We start from the raw sequence: 10,856 nt of genomic DNA on the forward strand, positions 1-10,856 counted from the left end.
CTTCTGGGACTGCCCTTCCCACCACCCACGTACTCCCAGGAACCAGCAGCCATGGGCAGAGTGATAGGTTCCCCCTTCACCAGTAAGCTGCTTCCTAGCTCTGTCCCACACACCCCTCCCAGGGCTGGCCATGCTCCTGGATATTGCAGCGGCTTTTTTCCTGTTGTTGAATGAGGAGTTTTCCATCCCCACATCATGGCCAGTTCAGTTCCTTCATTTCTTGGTCCGTGCAATGAAGTGCAACCATGCTGCGTGTCAGTGAGGAGCAGAGCAGAGATGGGGCACATGGAGCACCCCTCCTTTTTGCCACAGCTTGCACACAGTTGCTCTCTCCATTACCACTTTGCTTTTTCCCAGGCTCTTGTGCAATCCCAGCCTTGGCTGCAGCCAGGGTTTGTAGTCACAAGGTGCTTCTGGAGAAATGGGAATTTTCCCAACAGAAACTTGATGGGACTGAGGGGGCAGGTGAGCAGCTGGATGTGTTGTGGACAGTAGGTGTCTGTGTCTTCAGGGTCTCACCTTGCCACTCTGGGGGACAGAGCAGGGTCCCTTGGGGACACATAACAAGCGTGTGAGAACCTCTAGCAGCTGCAGAGGAGCCAGGGATGGATTTGTGACAAAGCACCATTCCTTTCCCAGGCTGAAGCTGAATGAGAAAGTGTCGCTGGAGAAAATCAAATTCCACTGCATGGATCATGATGGTGGGTCCATTTTTGTATCACCTGTGGACAAGGAGATCTTGCAGGCCCAAAAGAAGGTAGGAAGCAGCAGAGGATGGTACTCACTGGGGTGACCGTGAAGATAGAACCTGAGGAGACCAGTCAAAGGAGCCCTGGGGAGGGGAAAGAGCTGCTTTTTGTGTGGCTCCTGCAGGAGCTGGCAAAATGAAGGGCTGGGGAGGCAGCCTTGCATCCCAGTCCTGTGCTTTCAGGGGTTAAAAAGTAGAAAGAACTTTTTCTCCTTCAGGGCTAAAGAAGACACAAGGGGAAGATCTTGTGAGTAGGTCCCCTTACTCTCTTCTCTGTAGTTTCCACGGGCTCATGGCAGGCGTCAAATCTTTATGGGAACAAACCCGTCCTTGCTCTTCCCTTCAGGTGGTGGAGCACCTTGAAAATGACCTTGGGGTCCAGGTTCAGCATGTGGCAATCCACAAGATGAAGTATTCTTTCCAGATCTGGTCAGCCATGATGTCATCCAAGGACAGTGAGGGACAGGTGTGTCAGAGTGAGTTGGCAAAGGCACAACTTTGGAGGCATCAGGGAAGAAACAGCTGTTCGGGGCCAGCTGTGGAGAGCTGTAGGCTTCCTAAACCTACCCAGGCGCTTTCCCTGCTCCATATGTCCCCCCCCAGTTCTCCTTTCACCTCTTCCTAAAGTTGCACAGCACCTTCTCCCTTGCTGTCCTGTGGGTTGAGGCCCTAGCTCTCAGCAGAGGAGCAATGTGGTAATCGGGAGGGGGGAGGTTGTTTTGGCACATTGACCTTTTCCATGCAGATTGGTAAGTCAGCCAAGCAGGGGGCATCCTGCCTTGCTCTTTGCCCCATGCTGTGTCTTCTGACTTGTAGGCTGGGATTAACATCCTTTGGGATGCCAAGACAGGCAGGGGACTAGCAGCTTTCCAGCAGGAGGCCTGCTTGTGTAATTTTTCCCTGGCATTGCAGCTGCTGCACTAGATCCGTGCATGCAGGAAAGTACTTTGTAATAAAATAAACCTCTGGGAGTGTCATAATTTATGCATTCCTGGCACAGAGGCAGTGATGAAACAGCCCAGCCCCACCACACCAAGGAGGGCTTGTCTGGCTCCTCTGCCTCCTTCTTCCAGGTCCAATCGTCATATCACAGGAGGCAATGCCTCTGCGACATTGTCCCTTGCATTGTGTCAGTTGGGTGCTGCTCTAGGGGGGGTTCTCCCATCTCCTTGCTGTCTCTGGCAAGGAATAATGCTCCTGCTGCTGCTCTGGATCAGTATCACAGCTGTGGAGCACCTGATGGACATCTCCTGTGTTAAAGCAGGAACACCTCACATTGGGATAATGAGATAACTGAAATTTCACTGTCCATTGCCAGCCTGTGCCTCCCTGCTGCATGTTGGCTTTGCTGACAGGGGAGTGGGTGTGTTACAGGAGGCACAAAGATTCACAGACCTGCTGGGGGACCATGGGAAGCCAGTGTGGCCGCTGTGGGAACTGATGAAGTGGCTCGTGGGGATGTCTTCTCACACTCTCCCAGCTATCGGTAATGCTGGCAGGGGCCCTGGGAAGTGCAGAGGCGGTGCTGGGGTGGGCAAGTTGTTGAATGCAGGTATTACCCTTCCAATGCCCAGTGAAGGAACTCGGGGTTTGCCCTGAGCAGCTTCAGCCTAGTTTTGAAGGCTAGCTCAAGAGTCTGGATCTTTGATAGATGGGAGTGGGTACCTTGGAGGAAGAAGTGAGGATGATGGAGCTGGGGGCAGGGTTCACTTCTGCTGTGAGCCGCACCAGAACTGCTGGGGGCTCAGAGGGCTCAGTCAGGGTCTGCACTGATCTTGTTTTATAGCAGCAGGTACTAGAGAATCCTAATTAACACAGTTGTGCTGCTGTCTAATGAGTGCTGGGGTTGTTCTGCCAGCTCTGCTCAGCCCCACTGGCTGGAAAAGCTGGAAGGAAGGGGCAGGCTGAATGCTTGTCCCTTGGCAGAGCTGGGGGAATGGTGACCACAAAGCTGTGCTAGGGGCAATCTGCTGTGGCTACTGGCAGGAAGGGGTGCTTGGGAGGCCACCCCAGAAGCAGGGGATGTTGCATGTGGCTAGGCGTTGTTTCTGCCCCACATAGACCACAGTCCTCTCATATGCTCTTGTCCCCATTTCTACCGTTTGCTGCAGCCCTGGGACTGACAGAGAAGCTGGTGAACCTCAACCCCAGTGGGAAGGCCAAGCTGGTGAGCATGGGGAAGAGCCTACAGGAGGAGATGGAGGCACTGCTGGGGCCAGATGGGGTGCTCCTCTATCCCTCACACCCCACCATCGCCCCCAAGCACCACTCCCCCATTTGCATGCCCTTCAATTTTGCCTACACAGGTGAGCAGCCCTGGCTCCTGTGGGGTTGCAGCTAGGGCTACCAAAATTATCTCCCTGTGGCAGTAGTGTGGGCTGGCAGCTGGGCTGTTGTATCCAAAGTGTTTGCATTGCTGACGATGGGCTGTGCAGCAAAGAGAGGTGTCTTGTCTTGGAGTGACGGTTGTCGTGCTTCATACCGTGTGGCATCTTTTACCTTTTGCCAAAGGTGCCTGTCCACAGCAGGGCAGGTGTGACTTTGTGTGTGATATTGGGGTTTAGGAGGAACCTGAAACCTGCCATCTCTTGGGGTACAGCCTGGGGCCCCTTGTGTGGTTCCCATGTGGTGTCAGTGCTGCCTTGCTTTGTGGAGTGATGGAGGGCTGGTGCCTGGCACAGGAATGTCCCAAATTTTGCATGCCACAGTGTATGCCATCCCTCATGGATGCTGTTTATACACATCATGTGGGCGCTGGGAATCTCTGGCCACTGATGTCCCTTGTCACCATGTCTCTGCACTGCTGCATGAAGCACCAGCTCCCAGATCTTGGTGCTGTGTATGGCAGAGCTGCCTGCCCAGGGTGGGAGAGCCAGGCAGTGATGTATCCCAGTCTTTGTGCTCATTCTGATCTATCCAACCTTCTCTCTTGCAGCCATCTTCAATGTCCTGGGCCTGCCGGTGACACAGTGCCCGCTGGGGCTGGGCAGCGAGGGGCTGCCACTGGGCATCCAGCTGGTGGCGGCCTCCTACAATGACCACTTGACGCTGGCGGTGGCCCGGTACCTGGAGAAAGCCTTTGGAGGATGGGTTTTGCCAGGGGAAGTTTAACCTTGAGCAACAGGGACAGAGGCAGTGACAAGTGCTGATGCTTGATCCCATCACGGCAATGCCTGCTCCCTCTGCATCCCCCTGCACCCTGGTGGTGTCTCCAGTGCAGGAACAGCTGGACCACTGCCACTGGAGTCCTCATCCCTGTGGCACCCTCTGTCAGGGAGAGACCTGCCTTTCCCGAACCCCTCAGGAGCCCCAATGCCACAGTCTGAGGATGCCCTGCCTGCATCCTGCCTGCAGTGGGCACCCACCCACCTTTTCCAGACCATGGAGTTGGCCAGCTCTGGAACCTTTCTGCTTTCAAAGCACTGAGTGAGAGCTGGCCAGAGGACGTGCTTCCAGATTGCTGGGGGCAGCTGTGCAGCGCCCCTCTGGGCTGCCTGGGCCTATGGGAGTCCTCCTTGGCCTGACCCTACCCACAGGGCTGGACTGTGCTTGCTGCACCCAGGCTTGCTAGCCCCCACAGTCCTCCCAGGCTCCTGCAGGCTTCCCCCACCCTTTGACCAAAAAGGGAGAGGGGTTGAGGGGGCTGGAGGAGCCATAGGCCTGCCTTACCAACAGCGCTTTGTGCGGTGGTGGATGCTGGGCTCTGCAGTGTGTGCAGCTGTCAGGCACAGCTGGGAGCATTTCAGCACTGTTATTCAGTGAGGTATTAAAAGAGCTTGTCCAGTCTACTGTGGCTATGTGTCCTTTTCCTCGTGGCGGTCTCCCTTCCAGCTCCTGCCAGGCCCCAGCCCCATTTCTACCAGCGATGTGCCAGGGCTACCCAGCACTGCTGGCCATTGAAGTGGTGCAGGGACAACAGTGGAGATGCTGGCATTGCCCCCCGGGATGACACTTGGCCACTCTAGGGCTCTTGTTTTGGAATGCCCAGGCCGACAGTGACTGCTGGGCCCTGGGCAGAGTTGAATGGTGCTTATGAGCCCCACAATGCTGCTGTCAATGGCTCTATTAGTCCTGCAATGGTTGCCCACTTCTTGGGATGCACGAGTTCAGCTGTGTTTTGTCCCAGTGGGCTGCCAGAGGCCTGGAGCTCTTGAGGTGGTGCAGAGCCACATGCAGGTCCCTCGTGGTCGCCAGGGCAAAATGAGGGGGCCCAGCCCTGTGTGCCCAGTCTGCAGCGTTGGTCTTGGCAAGGATAAAACCTGCTACTGGTTTTACTGGGATGTCCTGGCCTGTGTCTGCCCTGCCATGTGTCACCCCTGGCCTGAAGCCTTGCTCCTTTCTGTCCTCACACTACTGATGGTCCGTGCCGGGGTAGTGCATCTGCTGGGATGGCGTGCTGGGACAGGCTGTGCCTCAGCTCTGGTGTGCAGAGGGCACTGCTGAGCACCTGTGCCCATCTGGGACGGTTCTAATGAGGAAGCAAGGAAGGAAAAAAAAACAAACCCTGGCTCAGCAAAGGAGGTACAAACCACCCAAGTCAAATCACGCCTCCCAGCGGGGTTGCACAGACAACACGGACTGTCCCCCATCTGGAGGAAGCCTGGCAGCTGAGCAGACCGTGGTAACGCTTCCAGTGAACATTCGGAGCCAAACGTGAGGTTGCTGAGCTGAGGGTGTTGTGTTTAACAGTGTGGTTGGTGGGGTGGGTTTCTGATACTGCAGAGGGGCAGAGAGGAAATGCTGGATCAAGGCTGGGGGTAGTGCTGGTGCTTCAGGGTAATGTGATGGGGATACAGAAAAGGAGAGGATGTGCAGAGCAGAGGGTGTTAATCCCCACAATCTCAGTTAATGGCACAACAGAGGGAGAGTTGCTGGGACTTTTCCTCTGGCCATGGCAGAAGGGGAACGGATGTGCTGGGGTTCAGAGGGGGGCTAGCAGGGAGTGGCCTGCAGTCACCCTTGCTGCTTCAGGGAAGCATTGCCTCCCTTGTGCTGCCTTCTGCAGTGAGAGCAGCCCTGTCCCTGCCTGCACAGGCAGCTAGTCCTAGGGTCTCCATCAGTTCCCCAGTTCTGTGCCTCTGTAAGCCCCAGGAACAATCCTGGAGGCTCTTTCTCCCTCCAGGCAGAAATACTGCCTCCTTCAATGGGCTCTGTTGCAAAGCCAGGAGGGTTCTTGTTGGTCTCAGCGAGGGGGGAATCCCTAGGCCGACTGCCTGTGCTTCAGCTCTGGTGCTTCAGAGTTCTCACCTCAGCCCTCACCCACAGTTTGCAGCTGCATGTCCCTGCTTGTTTACTGTTCCTCCTTGTTTCAAGCTCTTAATCCTGCAAGGGACAGAGAAAACATGGAGGCAATGTTTTGTACCCACGTGCTGAGGTGCTTGCGCTTGTAATAGTGAAAAGTTGGTGTGAGAAGCAGCAACAGCGGTGAGCCAGCCCCACTGGTGTCCCATCTGGTCAGGGGTGCTCCCACCCCTCTGCCTCTGGAGGTGTCCCTGGGCTCCCCACCATCCTGGGGGAATGTGTCCCCACAACCACAATGTTGGTGTTGGTAGCCTCAAAGCCCTTGCATGTCTGCTCCAGGAGAGGAAGATTACCTCCATGACCAGCAAGAGCAGGGCAAGATTCCTGGTAGCTGAATGGTGGGGCAAGACCAAGGTAAGAAGGGACTGGCCAGGTACAGGTGCCCAGCTGGACCAGCCTGTGCTGTGGTTCACACTCTGAGGTCTCTGCTTACAGCCCTCATTGTGCCCCATTTTGCCTTGTGGGGTGGTGCCCTCCCCATACCGGGGAGTCTGTGGAGTGGCTGGGGGTGTCCTGGCAGTGGTGTCACAGGTTGTGCCAGTGTGAGTCATGCCCAGAGCTGGGCTGAGTCACCTCCCCAGTGGTGTGAGCCTCAGGTGAGGAGCTTTCTCAGACCCACATCCTGGTGACAAAGGCAGTGCAACTTCTCACCACGGGGTGCCAGAGGTGGGTGCAACAGAAGGTTGCTGCAGCACGTGCATAGTGCCATAGCAGTGTGGCAGCTGCTCACTGTCCCTGTGGGTCCACTTACCACCACAGCTCTGAGGGTACCTACCCTGCTGCACCCCCAGTGCGCAGCAGAAGGTCCCTGCCCTCCAGAGTGGACACCTCTGTGCCACAATAGGCGTGTGGGCTTCATGGGGCAGTGACACTGGCTGAAGCTTCTGTTTTTAATCCCAGGTTCCAGCAGCACATTATGTCTGTGGGTAGCAGAACAGCTGCAGCACACCCATCCCTTTCCATGGCCCCCGGCACGGCTGCATAGTGCTGGGGCAGATGGATGGGCTGTGGTAGGATGAGCCCTGCCCTGCTCCTGCTGCTGTCCCTGGCCAGCTGCTCCCTGCTCCAGGGTAAGCCAGTGCTGAAGCTGTCACCACAGGCCGGGGGGGGTGGCTGGCTGCAGGGCCGGAGAAGGCACAGGGACACCTCTCAAACCTACTAAAGGTACCTGTGAAGAGGAGGGGCCCAGGTGGTTGTCAAGGAATGATGAGAAAGAAAACCCCTGGGTCAGCAGCAGCTGTGTCAGGTTGTCGTCTCTCCTGTTTTGTCAGCTGTGTCTCTGCTTTGGCAGAAGTGTGGAGAGGGTGTTCTCGGTGTGTGACCAATTGGGGGGGATACAGGTGCTGAGCACCTCCTTTGAAGTCAGTGTTTGCCTGTGCTGGGATGAAGCTGAGGAACCTGTGCCACAAGGGGACCCTGCAGGACACTGCCTCATACCCCTCTGCTTCCTCCCCAGGGATGCTACTGAGGCCACGGCGCGTCAGGCTGGAGGCACAGAACTTCCACGTCTTGCTGCGCTGGGAGCCAGACCCCAGCTCACCCAGCTCTGCCACCTATGAGGTGGAGTGGAGGAACAGGTGGGTGGGGAGGAGGGGTGAAGGGGTCTGGTCCTCTTATACCCTGGCAGAGGCTGTTGGGGACCTCTGGCAGCCAGATGACTGTTGTCTGGCAGTAAATGCCACAGGGTAACAGAGCAGTGGAGTTGGCAAGGATTGGCTTGTCCTACCCCTGCACATGCAAGGTCAACTCAGGAGTGTGTCCTGGTGGGTTTTGAACAACTTCAGGACAACATCCCTGTTCAGCTTGGTCCCTTTCCTGCTCACTATCCCAGTAACAAACTAAGGGGTTGCTTTTGGACTGGGGTTTTGAATTTGGATTTTTTTCCCATTATGCTAAATGGGATTTCCTGTATTTCAACTTGTGTCCACTGCCTCTTGTACTTTTGCTGGGCACCACTGACTCTATCTTCTTCTTGTGTTGATAAGACCCCACCACTCACAGTCACCTTTCTCTGAGGCTCAAGCTGTCACCAGTCTCTCCATTTCCCTTGTAGCACAGAGCCTCAACAGCCTCAACTCCTTGGTGGGTTCTCCCTGCCTCAGCTGTGTGGTTTTTCATTGCGGAGAGCACAGGTCAGGGCACAGTGCCAGATGCCATCTGTCGCCAGGAGGGAGTCAACTTGCTGGTGACGCCCTTCCTCACACATCCCGGGGATGCTGTTGGCCGATGCCTGGGCTTTCCTACGCTTTCCACCCAGGCAGGATGGCAGTGGCTCGGCAGCCCTCCCTTTGAGCTGGGAGGATGCTGAAAAGAAGCTATCCCTGTGCTTTCTCCCTGGGCAGAACCTCAAACTGGACCAAGGCAGGTGCCTATGGGGGGACCAGCAGAAACTCCTGTGTGTGTGAGCTGTATTTTGACAGGATTCATGATATCTACTGGGCACGGGTGAGAGTGGTGGCCGAAGGTGAGCAGTCCGAGTGGGCCATTTCCAGCGAGCTGCAGCTGTACAGAGACAGTAAGGACTGGGGACCTTCTCCAGTTGGGCTCTTCCTGGGGGGCTGATGGGGAGAGGGGACCTTGGAGAGATCTGATGGGATACAGTGGGAAAGCACATTAGGATACTGGAGGGAAAAGAGTCAAGAGCCCTAACCAGAGGAAAGGGATGAGGTAGAGCTGCTGGAAGATAGCTGGGTGAAGAGCAAAAGGACAGAGGAGACACAGTGAGGTGATTGGTAGGAGGCCCCCAGGCCAGCAAGGCACCGAGAATTTGGGTCTCTGGGGAATGCAGCGAGATGGGGCAGGAAAGAGGATATGGCTCCAGGCTTGGCTTTTGAAAGGCTCATCATCTTCCCCTGTCATGGTCTGGGATGAAGCACGGGCAGACCCTCTGGTGATCCTTTCATCCTGACAATTGTGTTTGCCTGGTGTGGGAATGTGCCTCTTTTCGTCAGACTGGCTGTTCTGTCCAAAAAACCTAGCAGTCTTCTGGAGCTAGAAAATTTTCAGGACCCTCCTCTGACCTCCATCAGAGGGGTTGTTGCAATAAACAGAATGTGTAAGATAAATGGATTCTATGCTGGTGATTTGTGTTCCCTTGTTCATTCCCTCTGCATCCAACTGGCATGGAAGTGGGTGCATTCAGCTAGGAAGTGATTGCTGGCCTTGGCAGTGGGGTCTCCAGACCCTGGTGGATGGCCCAGGGGTGAAGGTCTCAGCAGAAGGAGACGGAGGTGCCACAGGTCTGTTGGTGTGAAGAGGAGGCAGGAGCAGTGCTAGCTGTCATGAAGATGTGGTGGCTGCCATTCCTAGAGCTGGTTTCAGAGTACAAAGTGCCATCAGGAAAGACCCGAGGAGCTTCTGTGCTCTGAGAGGGGAATGTCAGACAGAAAAATATAATTTCTAGAGAAACAAGATGTCTGCCTTCCTTTGAAGGGCTTAATTTTTGATTTTTTTCCCCTTCCCTACAGCAATTGTTGGCCCCCCCAAGCTGTCCTGGCTGCTCCAGGACCAAATCCTCAGCGTAAACATCATCACACCACCCACTCCCTACCAGAGAAGGACTGGTTCCTACAAGCCAGTCAACCGAGTGCTGCTGAAGCTGTGGTACTGGCTGCACCTGTACGAGGGGGACCTGCTTGTCCAGCAGGTATGTGTGCTAGCTGGGCAGGGCCCAGAGGTGCAGGGCTTGCACAAGCTTTCCTGGTGCAGCAAAGCCACCATCTCAGGTTGCAGTGGTGTGGGGGTGCCTGTGCTGCAGCCCTGCCCACACCTGGCTGCACATGCAGGTGTGAGGTGCTGTGCACCCCCAGTCTGGGGCTCCCACCTCAGCAAGGCAGGAGACCACTTCCCTCCCCTGGGTAAGAAGAACTGGACTGGTTCTGTTCAGATGAAAAGTGATGCCACAGGTGTTTCAGGAGATGCTCTGGGACCTGAACACCTCCTGGGGCAAAGAACTGAGTGTTGGAGATGCCTAGGAGGAGGGACCATGGGGCAAGTGGGATGTTGAGGCTGCACAGAGCAGCGGAGCCATGCCCAAACCCCACCTCCAGCTTCTGTGGCCGCCTGTTCCATCTGCTTTCAGGTGCCCTGCAAACAGAGCAGTGAGGAAATGCCTTGCACCTTTGGGCACCTGAAACCCAGCACACAGTACTGTGTCCGGACGGTGGCTGCAGACATTGCCAGGGAGCGGAGCCAGGAGGCTGAGCAGTGCCTGGTGACCCCAGCAACCCCTTCAGGTGGGACGACTCTCACCAACTCAGCTGGCACGGTTGCATCTCAGATCCTGCTCACAGCACAAACTTGTGTGGAGGTGTGAATACCTCACCCCCAGCCGCTGTGGTCCAGGTTGTGGCCCAGTGCTGCCCAGTGGGGACCTCTCATGGTGATGCTTTCTTGTCATCTGCCTTGGGCTTGCCTCCCGAAACATCCCAGCGTGACATGGATGGGAAACACTAACAGAGAGTGGGGTGGGAGGGATGTATTTGAGTGACCCCTCAGCCTGCTGTGATTTCCTGGCAGGCTTTACATTGGTCCTTGCTGTGCTGAGTGCCTTCTTCCTGCTGCTGCTGCTAAGTGTGGCCGGGATCTGCTTCATGGAGCTGCATGTCTTTCCCAATCCTCCAGAGATGTGCCTCCCAAAAGCACTGGTGAGTGATGATCCTCCTCCAACTTCCACCTTGTGTGTAGCCATAGCCAAGCCAGGGTTCCCTGCATTTGCAAAGGTTCAGCACCTCCTTTCCTCCAACTCTCACATCACCAAGCCCATTTTAGTACCCAGGTGCCTCCCCTGCCATCTGAACCTCTGTCC

At 55.8% G+C, this 10,856-nt stretch overlaps 1 protein-coding gene across 3 annotated transcripts in view; it reads left to right on the top strand.

Moving 5' to 3' along the window:
* FAAH2 (fatty acid amide hydrolase 2) overlaps nt 1–4,536 on the top strand; it is a 6,775-nt gene extending 2,239 nt beyond the window's left edge. The window contains exons 5-9 of one of the 3 annotated variants that reach the window (XM_031063456.1): nt 640–757; nt 1,095–1,224; nt 2,123–2,234; nt 2,860–3,054; nt 3,684–4,536. In XM_031063456.1, coding sequence (XP_030919316.1) covers nt 640–757; nt 1,095–1,224; nt 2,123–2,234; nt 2,860–3,054; nt 3,684–3,786 — 658 coding nt within the window. In that variant the 3' untranslated portion in view covers nt 3,787–4,536. The remainder of the gene's footprint in view (nt 1–639; nt 758–1,094; nt 1,225–2,122; nt 2,235–2,859; nt 3,055–3,683) is intronic. The other 2 variants (XM_031063455.1, XM_031063457.1) reach the window with 2 other exon arrangements.
* Nucleotides 4,537–10,856: the final 6,320 nt, after the last annotated feature.

Source organism: Geospiza fortis, unplaced genomic scaffold, assembly GCF_000277835.1.
Source record: "Geospiza fortis unplaced genomic scaffold, GeoFor_1.0 scaffold412, whole genome shotgun sequence".
NCBI classification, from domain to species: Eukaryota; Metazoa; Chordata; class Aves; order Passeriformes; family Thraupidae; genus Geospiza; species Geospiza fortis.